This window comes from Protopterus annectens, chromosome 10.part0, assembly GCF_019279795.1.
Source record: "Protopterus annectens isolate FY-2018-M chromosome 10.part0, PAN1.0, whole genome shotgun sequence".
In the NCBI taxonomy this organism is placed as follows: domain Eukaryota; kingdom Metazoa; phylum Chordata; order Ceratodontiformes; family Protopteridae; genus Protopterus; species Protopterus annectens.
Window position 1 is genome coordinate 337,712,464 of NC_056744.1, and position 17,740 is coordinate 337,730,203.

The 17,740-nt window shown below is 39.6% G+C and overlaps 1 protein-coding gene across 2 annotated transcripts in view; it reads right to left on the reverse strand.

The window, feature by feature from the left end:
• DARS2 (aspartyl-tRNA synthetase 2, mitochondrial) overlaps positions 1 to 17,740 on the reverse strand; it is a 1,354,455-nt gene that overhangs the window by 1,326,293 nt on the left and 10,422 nt on the right. For both annotated transcript variants that reach the window (XM_044085228.1, XM_044085227.1), the window contains one exon: positions 7,252 to 7,351. In XM_044085228.1, the coding sequence (XP_043941163.1) occupies positions 7,252 to 7,351 (100 nt within the window). The remainder of the gene's footprint in view (positions 1 to 7,251; positions 7,352 to 17,740) is intronic.

Consider the following 17,740-nt stretch of genomic DNA (forward strand, 5'->3'; position numbering starts at 1 on the left):
CAGCAGTACTAATGATAACACACACAAGCCTGTCCTTTATTAACTCGTGTTTTAAATCACCAAACTGGCATGTCGTACCTTTGTTTCTCAGGTGATAATATAAGCTGCAAAAATTTTCCCTTGTTTCTGATCTCTTGTGTAAAACAAATGCCTCTCTAATGTAATATTTGTCCGGGGGTTACACATTTCCCTGAACTTGCATTTCAAACACTCGGGGTCTTTCCTTGATTCAGCCTGTACAACAATATGATGGTTTTCACCTTCTCCCTCATATACTGGTGGTGCATGCACAAATGAATGCTCTCTTTCAATGGCCTCTGACCCAGCTAGGTCTAGCAAAATGAATGCCCTGGTGCATCTATCTTTGTCAGAATAAGCTGCTTGTATAAAAATAATATCGTAATCTTGTTCAAATTTTCTCCAATTCTCTGCAACATTCTGATCAAACAGAAGTGGCAAGGGTTTTTGAAATCAGTCTGCCATACTGACACATACCATTGAAGGCTTTTGCAAGTATGCATGAACACACACACACATACACACATATACGTATATATATATATATATATATATATATATATATATATATATATATACACACACACACACACATATACATACATTTGCCAGAAATTTACTCCAGTATTTGTATCTATGTCCAATAGCACAACAAGCCTCTGAATAACTGAACTTTGCAAAATGTCTCTCCTCTCGGGCACAAGAACACTCTTGAAATTACTGTACTGTAATAAACCACCTCTTATCAATGTAAAAAACATTTCAGATAACTGCACTGTACGAATAAACTGGGCAGAAGAAGCCCAGAGTAAGAAACATTTAGAAATAATTCAAAGCAAATAAACATTACACAGCACAGAAACTTTCCCAAAATGGCTGTATTTTGCTAAATAACTCTTTGCAGTGAAGAAGCACTCTGTAATGGCGGCACTTTGTGAATAAACACACCCATCACAACAAACATTTCAAAATGACTGCATTTTTAGTGTTCTTTATGAAATAGGTACACTTTGCACACAAATACACACTTCAGAATAAATGCACAGTAATAAGCACACATTGTAAGCACTTTACACACTGAGATACTTCGAATAACTCTAGTTATGCCCTGAATACAATGCTAAATATAGCTATGCCAAAACACAGTACTTAACCAAAAAACATGTAGTTGCCTTGCTTTATTTATGCGTAATGTGTTCTTTTTTGCCCTTATTATATTCGTTTTTTTGCCCTTATATTCGTTTTGCTTGTTTCATCTTTTTCATGCCCATTATATTTTTTTCTTGTGCTTGTTTTACTCTAAAACTGCCCGTTTTGCAATTCCAAGGTAATTCTGAGCCCCTTATTTGCTTTAGTGATGCTCGTTTTATCAAATATCTTAATTTTAAACATTTTAATTAATAAACCTTTTGTGCCTCTTGCTTGTTTAATAATGCAGTTTGTGCCCTTGTAATGCTCCATTTTATCTTTTTTATAAAATAAATTGTTTGTGCAAGTTTTCATTACCTTTTGTTCATTTCTGGCTTTTTTTTTTGCTCGGTTCTCTTAGTTTACCTTTACTGTTAACCCTGCACCTCATGGCTCTAAAAAGCAATCTCTGGAATCCTGGTTCTGACACCATGTCGCTTGTCCAGTCAAGATGAAATAGACAAGCCTTCGTGGGTTCTGTTCAAACAGCTTTATTATGTACAAATACATCAGGACTGAGGATTAATATAACTTTAACTTAGATAAACTTATAAACAAACTAGCTATTACACTCATATATGCTGACTCCCTGGCTCCGCTCTCAAAATAGTCCTGAAGCTAGCACGTGCTTGCTATTTATATGCATGTTCAGTCCTTGGAAATGCTTCTTAAAGGTACAACAAGGCTCTCTATTCTACAAGTTTTCTTACATTTAATTTGGATGTTTTATTAGTTCAATAAATATCATAAAAACGATAAAATCACCAGATTCACGTGGGGTTAATGCTCTCGGTAAATAGCACTGTATAATAATGTAAAAAACACCAACCAAGAGCAATGCAATGAAGAGCATATAGTCCAGGAATAATCAAAATATCTCCAGCAGTTGAACACGCATCCAATAACGATATCCAAACAAGATGCAAGACAGAAAATTTAATACGGGTGCACACACAAGACAGTGATTAGCGCTTTCGCATGATGCTTCATCAGTGGTCTGATGAAGCATCATGCGAAAGCGCTAATCACTGTCTTGTGTGCACTGTCTTGCATCTTGTTTGGATATCGTTATTGGATGCGTGTTCAACTGCTGGAGATATTTTGATTATTCCTGGACTATATGCTCTTCATTGCATTGCTCTTGGTTGGTGTTTTTTACAATAAATATCATACCCTAGGATATAGTTATTATTAGCTGCTTTTGCTGACCAGGGAAGTCTGACTAGGCTCTGGTAGCAAGTACACTAGAAATAAAATCAGCAATCTGCAAAAAAAAAAAAATATATATATATATATATATATATATATATATATATATATATATATATATATATATTTTTTTTTTTTTTTTTTTTTTTTTTTCGGTATTCGGTTTACCTTGAAAATATTGAAAGGCATCCCTTCGAAACTGGGATGGTCGAACATATGTTTCCAGGTCTCCATAATATCGAGCTGAGTATGGACGAATGCACTTTAGCAAGTGCCAGTCTGCATTCGCACATCTGAGGTCAATGTTTTGATTGGAGAATCCACTACAGTGGGGATCGAGAAATACATCCTTTTCCCCGCTGTAGTGCAATCTCAGAGTTTGTATATATAATAGTTAAGGGGTGTGATGGGCACAGCACATGGGGGTGCAGGGAGGCTGCTTCCCTGCAAAACATTACTTGAACTTTACTGGATGTTACTGTCAACCTGGTAATGTCTAAAATGTCAAAAGTGTGACATGTCGACTTTACCAGTGTCAGCATTTGCAGTACAAGATATTTTAAATTTCAACTTTTAGGAGTTGGCATTCTGACCATTTGAAGATATGCCTTTCAACATTTTCAAGGGAGACCTGCATATATGTATGTGCGCATGCACACATACATTAAATATATGAGAGAGAGAGAGGAGGAGGTTCATAGGTGTGTACTAGGCTAATGGCCCTGGAGCTTTTACAAACCTAGCCCACAGGATTACCCCGACATCGTGCCACCCGACCTTAGTTCCCAGTGCCCCTCTCGAGTACAGCCACTGGAGTGATCCTCGGGGTGAATTTTCTATTTCCCATCCACTCAAGGTTTTTCTTGAAGAGGGCCAGTGAGGTGCTCTGTTTGACATGTATGGGAAATCTATTCCATAGCAAGGGCAGTCTCTGGGTTATGAAACTGTCCTTCCAATTGTTCTGTTGATTGTTGTAATGAGGTTGAGGTCACTGGAACGTGTGGTGCGGAGGGATTGGGATTTCTTTAGATGCAGGATTTCTAAGAGAGCTGGATCAGACATGGTTTTGTATGTCAAGCAGAGATCGCCTTTAAGTAGGCGATATGAGACAGAGAATACTTGGAGTTTTTGAGTCTGTTCATATAGGACAAGTGTTTAAGGCCTAGGATCCTCTTCATGAGGTACTTTTGTGGCCTTTCCAATTGTTGCAGGTGTCTAGTGAGGTACATTCCAAATGGCGCATTGTACAAGATGATTGGCCTAATGAGGGAAGAGTAGAGGGAAACAATGACCTTCTTCCTGGATACAAAACCCTTAGTAATGAGATGTGCCACATAGAAGGACTTTCTGACCACAGTGGCAATGTGGTGGTCAAAAGAGAGGCTGCCGTCAACCTGTGTTCCCAGATCTCTTATAACACCTTCTGTGTTCAGTGGACTACCACTGATGTGGTAATTCATTGATTTTTCCCAAAGTGGATGAGGACACATTTTTTGGCATTGAGCTTAAGGCCATGCTACTTACACTAGCCGTTGGTCTCAGTGAGGCCTTTCTGTAGGATGTCAACATCACTTGGGGAGTTAATAATAGCTCCCAACTTATAATCGTCTGCAAACTTTGTCAGCCAGAGACCCTTTGTGTTGGCCTGGACTTCAGAGAAGTAGATACCAAACAGGAGAGGACCCAGGACCAAACCCTGTGGGACTCCACTCATGAGTGTTTGGCAGTCTGACTTGGAGTCAGCTACTTTCATACTGTGGGTTCCATTTGTGAGCCAGTTTGCAACCCACCTTGTGATACAGGGGTTGATACCTAGCTTAGTGAGTTTTTGTAGGATTCCTGAATGGGGAATGTTATCAAAGGCCTTGGCCAGATCAAGGTAGGCCGTATGAACCACCTTGCCTTCACCCACTGACTCAAAGAAGTTGACCAAGTTGAGCAGGAAATGATCTACTCTTCACAAAACCAAACTGTGTGGCATCCAGAGTTTGGAGATTTCCTATATCCTTGTTTATTAGGTCCATGATGATGTGTTCCATAGCTTTCCATATCAGACTCGTCAGGCTAATGGGCAATAGTTCTCAGGGTCTGTAGTCGCTCCTTCTTTGTGGTGAGTGATGACTGTAGCAGTGCGCCATTCGATAGGGACAAAGTCTGAGGTGAGGCTGTGATTGAACAGGGCACACAGGTGAGGTGCCAGTTCACTCTGTAGTTCATGTAGAACACAGCCAGGGATATTGTCAGGTCACATGGAAGCTGTATTCTTGGCCTTGGACAGTGCCATTTTAACCTGTACAGCAGTAATACGGGGTGCCTGACAATCTACTGGTATTGTGATTGGTCCTTTGGTGGGGGGGTAAAGTTGGCAATGAATCTGTCGGCCAGTACATTGGCAATATCCGTTGGTAAATGATGTACTACCACCATGCATTTCACTGCCAAATATTGAACCCAGGATCCTGTGCACTACAGTCAGAGCAACATAACACTATGCGAAATACATGTATGTGTGTGTGTACATATATATATATATATATATATATATATATATATATACATACATACATACATACACACACACATATATACATACATACATTTTATATATATATATATATATATATATATATATATATATATATATACACACACACACACACACACACATGTACACAGACATATGTTATATGTATATATATATATATATATATATATATATATATATACACACACACACACACACACACACACACATGTACACATACATACATTTTATATATATATATATATATATATATATATATATACACACACACACACACACACACTTTTTGGGTGATATGGAGGAAAATAAAGTTACAGTGAAAATGAGGTAGATGAAGAAGGTACTGAGCATGCATTTGAATTTTGCAGGGGGGGGAAAGTTGTCTAGGGTAGGCAGAGATAGTAGAACTGGCAGTAAGGGCAAAGCCATAGAAGACGGTAAGAAATGTCATTGAGAATTTGCTTTGTTGAGGTATATAGGCATAATTAAGGTGTGTAAGGGCTAGTATTGCTTCGTAAACAGGTAGCTAGGCTGGTCCAAAGACCCTTTTGTGCCATGAACCTGGCCAGTGGCAAAGACTTACATACTTGTATGAAGACAAAAAACATTACTGGAAAAAAAAAACACAGACTTTCCAAAGCAATCGTTTGATTTTGACAACAGTTTAATTTAAATGGTTTGTATTTACTGAGGAAATTGTTTACTCAAGATGACATATATGTTTTTCTCTTGTGCTATTTTTAAGTTGTGTTGAAATTCTAACTGCTGCAGTTGGGGAAGGGGTATGCAGCACTGCGTAGCGTTGGGTAGGTTTATGGAGAATAGGTCTATTTGTTACAGTGCTGTTCAAGTTTATTTACTGGTGTTTTATGAAGAATAATTAGTATTACAGATGCATAAGGAGTGCTGGGAAAAGAAAGGTCTGTGCTGCCTGTAATTTAGCCTTTTTTACTTTATTTTTTTCTGCCTGTAAATTTAGCATGTGGTGTTAAATGTGAATGTACTTGTATTGTTTCATATTAAGATATGTAGACAACATAAAAACAATAATCATGTTGTACATAAACAAAGTTACTTATTAGTATGTATGATAACCTGTAAGGCAAATGTTGCAGAACAATTTTTAAGAATACAAATCAAAACATAAAATCTAGGGGATGAATCTTTAAGAGTCATCGGGGTGGTACAGAGGCGTGTACTGCTGCCGCACAGCATTTTGTTCTTCGGTTTGATTCTTGGTTGGGGAATGTTCTGTGCAGAATATGCATGACCTACTGGTATCCATGTAGATTTTCACCAGGTGCTTTAGTTTCCTCTCCACATCTTAAAAACAAGCTGCAGGTGAGCTGGTGATTCTCTAAACTGCACACCATATGTAAAGGAGTGTGCTTGTGTCTACATGTGCACACCTGCCAGGTAATACACGAACATATTATCCAGGACTAATAACTGGACACCATACATACAGGAGTGTGCTCATGTCTGCCAGGTAACACACTGATGTACTATACAGGACTTATAACTGCATACCATATGTACAGGAGTGTGCTCGTGTCTACATGTGCACACTTGGCAGGTAATACAATGACGTACTGTCCAGGACGAATACCTGCACACCATACGTAAATAAGTGTGCTCATGTCTACATGGGCACACCTGCCAGGTAATACACTGATGTACTATACAGGACTAATAACTGCACACCATACATAAAGGAGTGTGCTTGTGTCTACGTGTGCACACCTGCCAGGTAATACACTGAAGTACTGTCCAGGACTAATACCTGCACACCATACGTAAAGGAGTGTGCTCATGTCTACATGTGCACACCTGCCAGGTAATACACTGACGTACCGTCCAGGACTAAACTGCACATCATACGTAAAGGAGTGTGCTCAAGTCTACATGTGCACACCTGCCAGGTAATACTGTCCAGGACTAATTTATCTTATTTGTACCAACTAAGTGCCAGTATAGATTCCATCTCTCTCTCAACTTTGAATTGCATAAAGCAGCTACAGCATAACAAATAAATGAGTGACTGGAGTGATAGACAATTTCAAAATCAATGAATGAAGTCTTATATACGTAAACTGGTTCTGTTTCCACCACCCAGTAAAGAAATACAATGAATGAATTAAACAGCTATGAAGAACCAGACCAAGCTTGAAAAGTGCTTATGTTGTTTTTATGACTGCTGGATCAGAATAATAAAACAATTCACACCTCATTTCTACCAGTAGATGCACTACAGTTGGCATGTTTATGAAAACAGACTCATCACAGCCTACCTCTGGTACTGAATCCAGCCACACAGAGTAACCTCCAGGCCAACATGAGCAGACCTCAGCTCGCCGCACGTATGGCTTCTTAAGGCAAAACTATTGAAATCTAAAAATCAATAAATAAAAAAAAGAAGAGATAATTCAGAGCATCACTGCACACCAATTCAACTGGACATCAATAACAGGAACATACATGATTACAATGTAGGCCACTACAAAAAGTAATAGACGATGTTCATCTTAAATTGTACTACATAGTCAAGCTTTAAATGTTCTCGCTGTTAAGTGTCAGGAAGGCAAAAGAGAATCCAGCTATAACACACCAGCCTAGGTCAATTATTGACCTGGCCATGTAGCAGTCAATCGGGAAGGGGTGGGAGTGAGAGATCAACAGTACCACATCCCAGTGAAGAAGCAGCAATGCAAAAAAAGTGGGACAGTTGGTAAAAGCCTGGCAAGGAAACCATAATTCTCTAGCTAGGCATTGCAGGAATGTGGCAAGCTGCTCTTTCATGGGAAGCCTATCATAGTAGGGACTGCACTGCAGGTGCTGATCAGTAAGGAGAGGCTGCAGCCGAAGAAACCCTCCAAATTCACTCTGCAGGATAACAGCACATAACCCTCAAATTCTTGCCTCTGGTACTAGGTATCTTGAACAGGAAACTGGCAGAACAAACAAATGGGTCAATACAGATTGGAACTCCAGGGTCACAGGGAAAAAAGAACAGTATAAAAAACGGGCAAAAAAACAGTGCGAGATAGCTGTGATCTACAAGTGTACAGGCTTTCAGAATTAAGCAGGAATATGAAGGGGAATGCTAGCAAAGATTCAAAACACTAAGCAATGCTAACTAGCAGGAGTCTATAAAACACATTCAATATACTACTCCCAGATCGCTGGTGCTACATTCAAGATAAAACATAACAACACACGTTGACACGAAGTTAAGTTCCTTACACAGTCCTAGTAACCAACTCTCCTTTTAAAATTCTGCTGTGCATCAAACACTTAGCTCATTCCCTCCACTACAGCTCCTTTGAGTCTGTACCTTTAACTCAAAGTGGGTGCGACTTGATCTTTGAAAAAAAATGAAGTCATCACCTTACACTTCTAACAAATACTCATTGACAGAGATCAAATACCAATACAATTGTGTTTGCCATCATGTATAATTCAAGCTCAAATATTCTGACACCTTGTATATAGCATGGTTTTGGAATTGTTAATGCAAATACAAACAAGCAATATTTGCCACCTAGAGGCGCAGTAGGGGTTACCTGCAGAAATGCCTGGAGGTGCACTCGTCTATAATGAGTTAACATTCAAAACCAATAGAACTTCAACTATCTCTATGGCAAATTTGGCCCCTTCACATGTTTTTCATTAAGTTCTCATTCAGAACTTTGGAAAGTGAGTGGGTGCTGGAAGAAGTGATTTCTTGAAGAGAAGTATGTGTTGTTAGCCCCACTGAAATAGAGAAGTGAGGTAATTGACCAGAGGAAATACAGATTTCGGTGTGACTTGCTTTGATAGGTGGTTCAGAAGTGTTCTACTTGGACACAACGGCAGGAAGTGAGACAGAAGAATGGTGAACCATATCTGTTAAGAAAAAATGAGGGAAATTGTAGAAGAGTCCATGGGGCCATTTGTGGGCTGCCCCTAAGGGGTCTCCTTCAGAAAGTTGTTGGTCAACAGAGCCCATTCCCAAGGTTTTATGGCTTCCAGCATAAAAGGTATAAACATGTTGCTCCCTTGTTTGTTGATGCATCACATCACAGTCCTGCTGTCAGAATGGGCAGAAAACACTCTCTGGGGAGGGAGCCTAAAAGGACAGGAGGTGTCAGAACTCCTATCATTTTCAAACATTTATAGGAACAAAGTTTTGGAAGCCATATGGACACAATGAATCATCTGCACTCTGTAATGCTCCCAAATCCTACGGCTGATAAGTCATTGGTGACTACTGCCAACGGTATATTTTAAGTGAAAAGGGTTGCCATTTAATAAACCAGTAATGCCTCCAGAAGGTTTTGTAAGCCCAAACTAGATGGGACATCATCAGTGCAGTCTGAGACCAACGAATGCTTAGCATCCACTGAAACACCAGCTTGTTGCATCTTAACACGGAGCACCATGGTAATCAAGGCCATCATAAGATCAAGTATGTTGAGACAGAGGTAGCAGTTCCTTTTAGAGAAGTTAGAAGCATCAGTACCATGGTGACCTGGAGGAAACATATCCCATCCACTGATGGACATATCCTGTATGCTAGTACAGTCAGGCTGCAGCCAATGAATGTAAGACGTTGGGAAGAGAAGAATTTTTCAAGAATGACTGATTCCTAAGAAAAGGAGTAACAAAATTACTGGTTCAATGAATAAACTAAAACTTAGGGGCTACACTGGCCAATTTAAAGTTTGCTTGATAGACATCACTGGAGAACACAGAATTTTACAAAAGCTGTTAGCTGATGCCCGTTTAAATACTGATAAATTATTTTTCAATCTCTTATGTCTAGATAATAAATTCCACATCCTTCCTGCTCAATATGAAGGAAAGAGCTCTAACTTCGAATTAGAAATAGAAATTCTTACATCTAAATTTGTATTCCTTGTACCAATACCATGATCAATGAAGTCAACATCTAACACAGAAGCCAATAATTTGATGTTCAGAAATCTATAAATCACAATAATGTCACCTCTTAGAAACCAGTAAGCCAAAGACAAATATACCAGTCTTTGACAGAAGTAGCTAGGGAATACTACATTTGCAGTACAAAAGCAAATAAACGGCTTTCTATGAAATAGGAAGGAACCTATTATGTAGGGTATGTAATACCATCAATGAGATTAACAAATTACCTGAAAGTAAAATAAGAAATGTCAGGAGAAAGAGAGAATTAGGAAATAGTACTGGTACATCAGATCAATCCTAGAGCTACAGTCATGACATAAATGCAGCAGAAGCAAAAGGGTCTTTGTGGTCTGATCAACTAGGAGTGCTGTATTTATATCCCAGACAAAACATAATCCATAAAGCAATATTTAAGTAAAATACAATTGGTATCTGAAAAGTCTAGAAAGACATGGTACAGTGACTGAAGTGATTGGTTAAATGGGTTATTTCCAGAATGGTTGAAAACCATTATCACAGTTTTATTTGCTATAGTAGCCATTATTTTAGTGATAGTAATAATGTGCACATGTAATAAACTTTGTATTAAAAAGACTGTCAATCAGATATCTACTGTAACTAATATAGATGGTACAGAAAGTAATATAACCAATGGAGACATGATTTTTCTGTAAGATTCAAAGTTTGATTGATTTTTTTTTGTTGTTTTTAAAATAAATTGGGGTAATTGATATAATTATATAAATTAAGGCTGGTTTCCTTCATAATTAATAACACATGTGTGTGTGTGTGTGTGTGTATGTGTAACATTTGGCACAACTGTTTTCCTTCACGGTAACACAGGTTTGGTAATCATAACAACAGTGGGATATTTTTAGAATAGCATGTGACAACATATGCACTGGCTTAACAGAATGTCCTTGTGTGAAACAAAAAGTATTATATTTCTGAATGGCATTAACAACAGAGACTTGCTGAAATATCCTAAACAGTTGACTGTACACAGATATTCAAGATAAAGGGAAATGGCTTACACAGCAGAAAAAAAGTTACAACTATCCTATCAATCAAAGGACATTTTGGCATACTGAGAACAGGTTTTCTCTGAACGAGCATGGCTAACACAGCAGAAAAAGTTACAGACTATCCTATCAATGAAAGAACATTTCTGAAAGAAGATGTTGGCCTGCTAAAGAAACTGGTTTTCTCTGGATGAGATAAGGATGCTGACAAAAGAAGGCTTCAATACAGGAAAAGAATGTTTCCATCAAGGACAAAGTTTTGAAACTATAAAAGTGGTTGTAAAGACTTTTTTGGTGGAGATGTTTGTAATCTGAGTCACTGAGGAAGTGCAGTGCATCCGACAGTAATCTATCCATGTTATAAAGAAAATGTAATTTATCTCACAGTAGTGCTTGGTCAGCTTATTTCAACAAATCTGTCAGCAATTACAAATATACAGCTGTACAGTCTGTGTGGCATGCTGTCAATTTCAATTTAACACTTTCTTTATAGGATAAGTTATGACAGTCATCTATCTGACAGCCATCTATCTGGTAAAGGTTTTCTAAATCCATTCCAACTTCTTCAGTTGTAAAACATTTAATGCATATAAAGATGCCCCCATACTCAAGCACCCAATAATCTATGCTTGAGAAACACTGAAGGACAGTCCTCATAAGTCCATAACATTCCTAATGTTTGTCATGTTAACTTCAAAGTTAAGACTTGTACCTACAATGATACCAAAAACTCTGATTACTTCAGAAAAAACACAAATATGATTATGCAGGGCATAAGTACATTGATTATTATTACATCCAAAATGCAAAATGGTACATTTTCTGTTAAATTTTATACCCTTGGTTGTTATCCGTTCATATAGCTTATCCAGGTAAGATTGCAACAGATACCAATCATTAATACTGGTTTCTGCCTGCTCTGTCTTAATATTGTTAACTTATTTAACCATACAGAATTAGATTTTGGACATTCTGATATAACAAGACCACATAATAGTGGCCCCAATTCTGAACTCTGAGGTACTCTCTCCCGGACAGCAATCTATAGCTAACTTAGGAAATTTTAATTCTCACTCTGTAATTTCTACCCAGTAGCATTTGAATATGCATTCAGCTACATAGCCAGAGACTCCTGTGCTATAATCAGAGGAAAAGTGCTGCTAGGAACCAGATGTCTAGGTAAGGGAGGGCTTCATAGATTCACATATAGTTACTAAGTATGAGATGCAAAAGACCTTTGCGGAACTTGGCTCAGGTTTTTCACAGCTGCCCCAAAGCACTGCCTGTTTAAGAGACTTCTAAAATGTGAAACAGTAAACAAATGAAGGCTGAGGGAATCAAACCCTGAACCTTGGGAAGCAGCACATCCAACGTCTCATAGCCCAGATCCTCTACACTAACTGCCATAGTGCAATTAGTGACTCTAACTTCTGGAGGGCTGCTACAGCAAATACACGTTTGATGAACATTCTGAGGGGAGGGGGTGGAATAAGCACAAACAGGAAGAGCCTGGAATAATAGCATTCGCTCACATCTGGAAGTACAGAAACTTCCTGGGCAATTCCAATGTGAAAGTTGGCATCCTGGATTTCCAAAAAGATGATCCATTCTCTTTTAGACAAGGAAGAAAGAACAACCCTGACAATATGGAAGGCTTTTTGGGGAATTAAATATATTTAGGCAGCTGAGGTCTAGTACTGGTTGAAGGCTCTTGGTCTTCACAGAACTACAAAAACTATAGGTAAAATCCTGACTCTTTCAAGCCTAGTGGGAACTCCTGTGGATTTTTTAAGGAATCTGAGGACCTCCTTTCTTCTGCCAGTTTCTGAAGGGGTAAGATGTACAACAACGGCGAACACTGTGGAATTAGTCATGTGGGTGAAAAGGGCTACTGCATCTTCTAAATATTCTGTCCTTTTCCTAAAAGTCCTTTATGAATATCTTCCAGGCCCCTACAAACTGCCCCACTGACAACCAAGCAAGGCCTTCATGCCTATTGCTGTCAACTGCTTATGCATGGTCCACAGCTGGCAAATAGTTTCTGAGTACCCTTTTCCTTGGGACTCGGACTTCACTGGAAACTGTCCTGAGGTGGTGAAATTCCATTCAGACTGCACTTGGTCCTTCTGTTGTCTACCAAGCCTAAAACACATTTGGTATTGGCTCCTAACCATTTCTGAGAAACTGTGTTTAGGTAGTTGCTACAGCAGTGAAAATTTTCTCCCTAGTTTCTGGTCAAAATAAATCATAAGCTTTTAAAGGAGTGATTTCATACAGACTGCCTTGGCATCTTCCAATAGTCATCAATTTGACACACATCCATATTATCAGAAGAGGGGGTGTTGTGAAGGGCCAGTTTGTGCGTATTAGATGACAATGATTTTGTTAGTGAAAGTAGATTTTTTATGGATTTGTTCAGGGCTAGGGGATACCCGGAAGAGCTTCTCACAGAAGTGTATTGTGAGGTATTTGAAGCTAGAAAAATTAGGTTTGTACCCATTTTTGGTGGTAATACTCATGGCCCTAGTAGTACTCAACCACCTGAAGTCGAGGCAGACAATATGTACAACAATACTCTGGTCATTACTTATGATGGGGAAGCCGGGCTAGCTAGGAACATCATAGAGGATAAATGGAGTAGCTCTGCTAGTACTTCTGACTTGCAGTACATTTTTGACAAACCATTTAAATGCATTTACAGAAAGGGCTGTAGTATTAAGAATATTTTGGAAAATGGTGCTTCTAAGGCCAAAAACTGCAATTCCACCAAGAGGGGTACATTCAAATGTGGCAACTGTGCACAATGTCCTTACGTCAAAACTGGTGATACATACTACCTGAAGGTTGGAAATAGGTTCATCAAGACCATAGGTTTTGCCAACTGCCACGCACATGGTATTATTTACTTAGCTTTGTGCGGCAAATGCAATGCATTTTACATAAGCAAGACCGAAAGAAAATTAAAATTGAGAATGTATAAACACAGATATGACATAAGAAAGACAAATACAAACAATGCTTTATATAAACACACTATGAACTGCACAAGAGCAGATTTTTATTTTTTTGTAATTGAGACGCTGCCTGTTGATGGTAGAGGTGGCCTTTGGGAGACACGTCTAGAATACAGGGGAGCTGTACTGGCAGTTGGTGCTGGAAGCTAACAAACACCCTGGTTTAAATGATATGGTTTCATTGAAGCCTGTTTTAAAGTTGAGAGCAGCTAAACTGTGAAAATGATGGGTAGTTTTATTCAAACATTTTTATACTTTTAGTGGTTTTATCCACCAGATGGTGCCGTTTTACATAATACCTTATGTAACTGTGTATTCACTTTTAAGAGATTCAGTTTTATGAGTAATGTCAAGTGGCGTTCCGAAAGACATGCGTGAATGGGCGTGCCTTCGTTGAAGGTTGGGTGTCGAGCTGGCAACTCGGCACCGTGAAAATCTACTGCCAATCATTAGCGGACCGGAGTTCCGCTGTGGCGACCCCTAACTGGAAAAAGCCGAAAGACAACAACAACATATATAGCATATTTTTATGCATTTTACACACACGTTTATATTTTAGTTTTATGAGTAATACATATAGCATATTTTTATGCATTTTACACACACATTTATATTTTTATGTGCATCTTACAGTTTGTAGCCAATGTTCAGGTTTTTATTCATTGTGCATTTATTATTATGTTTTTTAGGTGTTTTCAATACGGTTTTTCATCTACTGCATTTTATTTTCATGCACTCAACAATGTTGTACTGTAGCTTTAAATTTGGGACTTTTTGTTAATTGATTAAGGACTATATAAAAATGGTGGTAGAAGTTGGTATGCTCATCTGATGAGGTTGTACTGACGAAAACGTGGTGATACAGTTAAGCTCTGACGAAAACGCGGTGATACAGTTAGCCATTCGTTTTGTTTCTGTTCTCATAGTTTGCATCCAATAAAGTTTGTGGTTTGATCTGGTGAACCTTCCAATGCCTTATTTTTGGGGAATTTGAACAAAATACACTGACCCCACTGACATTGTCAACATCTTGGCTGATAATCTCTCCACCCCCACCACCACCTGCAGGGCCTATTACTATTCCAGGGGATTGTGTAACTCCAATTATTACTGATACGTTGGTTAATACGGCACTATCTAAAGCTAAAAACACTGCCTCCATGGGACCAAATGGTGTCCCGGGCTGTGTCATACACGAGCTCCAAAATGAATTAACCCCGCATCTGAATACCCTGTTTAGTCTCAGCCTCTCGACAGGATATGTGCCCATAGAATGGCGCACAGCAATGGTGGTTCCGCTGCACAAGGGTGGGCCCACAACCGACCCTGGGAACTACCGACCAATAAGCCTGACCAGTCTGATCTGTAAGGCAATGGAGTGAATCATTATGGAACTCATAAATGGAGAGATTGGGGAACCTCCAAACACTTGACCCCACACAGTTTGGCTTCGTCAAGGGCAGATCATGTCTCCTGAACCTGGTGGATTTCTTTGAGACAGTTACTCAGGCTACAGATAAGGGAAAAGAGGTACATACGGCTTACCTTCACCTTGCTAAAGCATTTGACACCATTCCCCATTCGGGTATTATTGATAAACTCACCAACCTGGGCATAAACCCTTACGTCACAAGATGGATCACAAACTGGCTCTCAGACAGATCCCACAAAGTAAGAGTAGCGGGATCTATGTCCGAATCTAGACTAGTAATGAGTGGTGTGCCTCAGGGCTCTGTCCTGGGTCCCCTCCTGTTTGGCATATACTTCTCAGAAGTACAGGCAAGCACTGAAGGGCTGTGGCTGACCAAGTTTGCGGACGACTGCAAACTGGGTGCTATAATAGAGTCTCCGGCCGACATGGATATCCTCCAGAAGGGCCTTAATGAGACTGATGCATGGTGTCAAAGCCATGGTCTCAAGCTAAATGCTAAAAAATGCGTAGTAATCCCCTTTGGAAAAAACAGAGTACCCGCGAACTACCACATAGGAGGTAACCCCCTGAAATCTGAATTAGTAATAAGGGATCTAAATAGATAGCCAGCTTTCCTTTAATAACCATGTTGCCAAAGTGGTTAGAAAATCCTTCTATGTGACCCATCTGATCACGAAAGGGTTCACATCAAGATCTAAGGATGTAGTGGGCCCCTCTACTCTTTCCTCATCAGACCCATTATTGAGTACAATGCACCAATTGGAATGTACCTGGCTAGGCATCGCCAGCAGCTGGAGAGACCACAGAGGTACCTCACTAAGCGGATTACTGGCCTCAAACAGTTGCCCTATGAAGCACGATTGAAAAAACTAAGGCGTTTCTCTGTTCTCAGAGGTGATCTCTGTCTAACATACAGAGCCATGTCCAACCCAGAACTGTTGAACATGCTCCATCTTAGCAAAACAAAATCTACTCGAGCTACACGCTCTAGGGATATAAACATCAGCACAACAATGAATAGAACATGCTGGAGGAATAGATTCCCTTCGCAAAGACTTCCCTTGCTATGGAACAAGGTCCCGATCTACATAAGACAGAGCCCTCACTATCACTCTTCAAGAGGAACCTTGACGAGTGGATGGGTAACAAAGTTCACACCAGGGATCATACCAACAGCTCTACTAGATAGGGGCCAAGGGTACTAGCTGCTAGATCTAGGGCCTAGGGACTAACCAAAGGGGCGGTGAATACCGCACAACATGGCTGGGCTAATATATGCCTTCGGGCAGATAGCCCAGTACCTACCTATGAATCTAATATGTGACAGCATACAGCAATGATGGATCCAGTGGCTCAAGCTGAAATTTCTGAAACTTTTTCAATAACACACATCATGAAGATGGGCACCACAGACACAGCTGACAACTGGAAAATTCTCTATGATGGTTCCATCTGGTAACTGTTTTACAGCTTGGTGCATTTTCTTTTTAGAAATACTCTGCAGGATGTCCACCATATAAGCTAAACAGTTCAGAGTGATGGAAGAGAAACAGGATGCACAAACTTGCTTCCTTTAGTGGTTTGTCACCCTGCACTCCATATATAATGGATGAACTACATGGCTCTGTATGACGGTCACAGCCTTTCTCGGGGCAATTAAACTAGTATACCTGGTTTAGGGGTCCCAGACCAGAAATTCCACTCTATGGGAGGAGGAGACCAGCAAATATGGTCAGACTCCTTCAGCAAAGAATCTACTGTATCAGAACCCTCGTAATCAGCACTGGGTACAACTATGACAATATCTACCAATGAATTGCTGTTTAGCCTGAAAGACCTGTTGCAGTATCATCTGTAAGGAAGATACAGAGTCAGTGACCTATCCCCTCCAGTTGTGCTTTATCATTTACAGCACCTCCCCAAATCTGGGATCTTCTATGAAGAATGGTGTGAAATCTGCAGTCTCCTCATTGAAATCAGCTGATTGTGACTCGGCTACCTCCATCAAGGGAAAAGGCTACAGTTGCTTCTCTTTACAGGACTGGACAACTGCTCTTCCAGTAAGAAGTTTACCAGACACTTGGAACCAATATATATGGAAGCACTCCATTTTCTTGATAGCAAGTACTGCAGAATTTACGACAACAAGGAGAGGCTTACAGCACAACAAAAAAAAATTTCCAACATCAAAGGACTCTCTTGGATCCAGAATTTTTCTTCCTATAGGAATGAAGGGCCAATTGTAATCCCTATGGAGAGTAAGGGAGGCAATGGAGAAGCAAAGAGGAAACCTTGACGGCAAGTATGGGGGTGGGAAACAAAACCTATTACATTTTATACCTGCACAGCTATTTTGCATGTCTAATTGGAGATTTTAAACCTCGGCTGC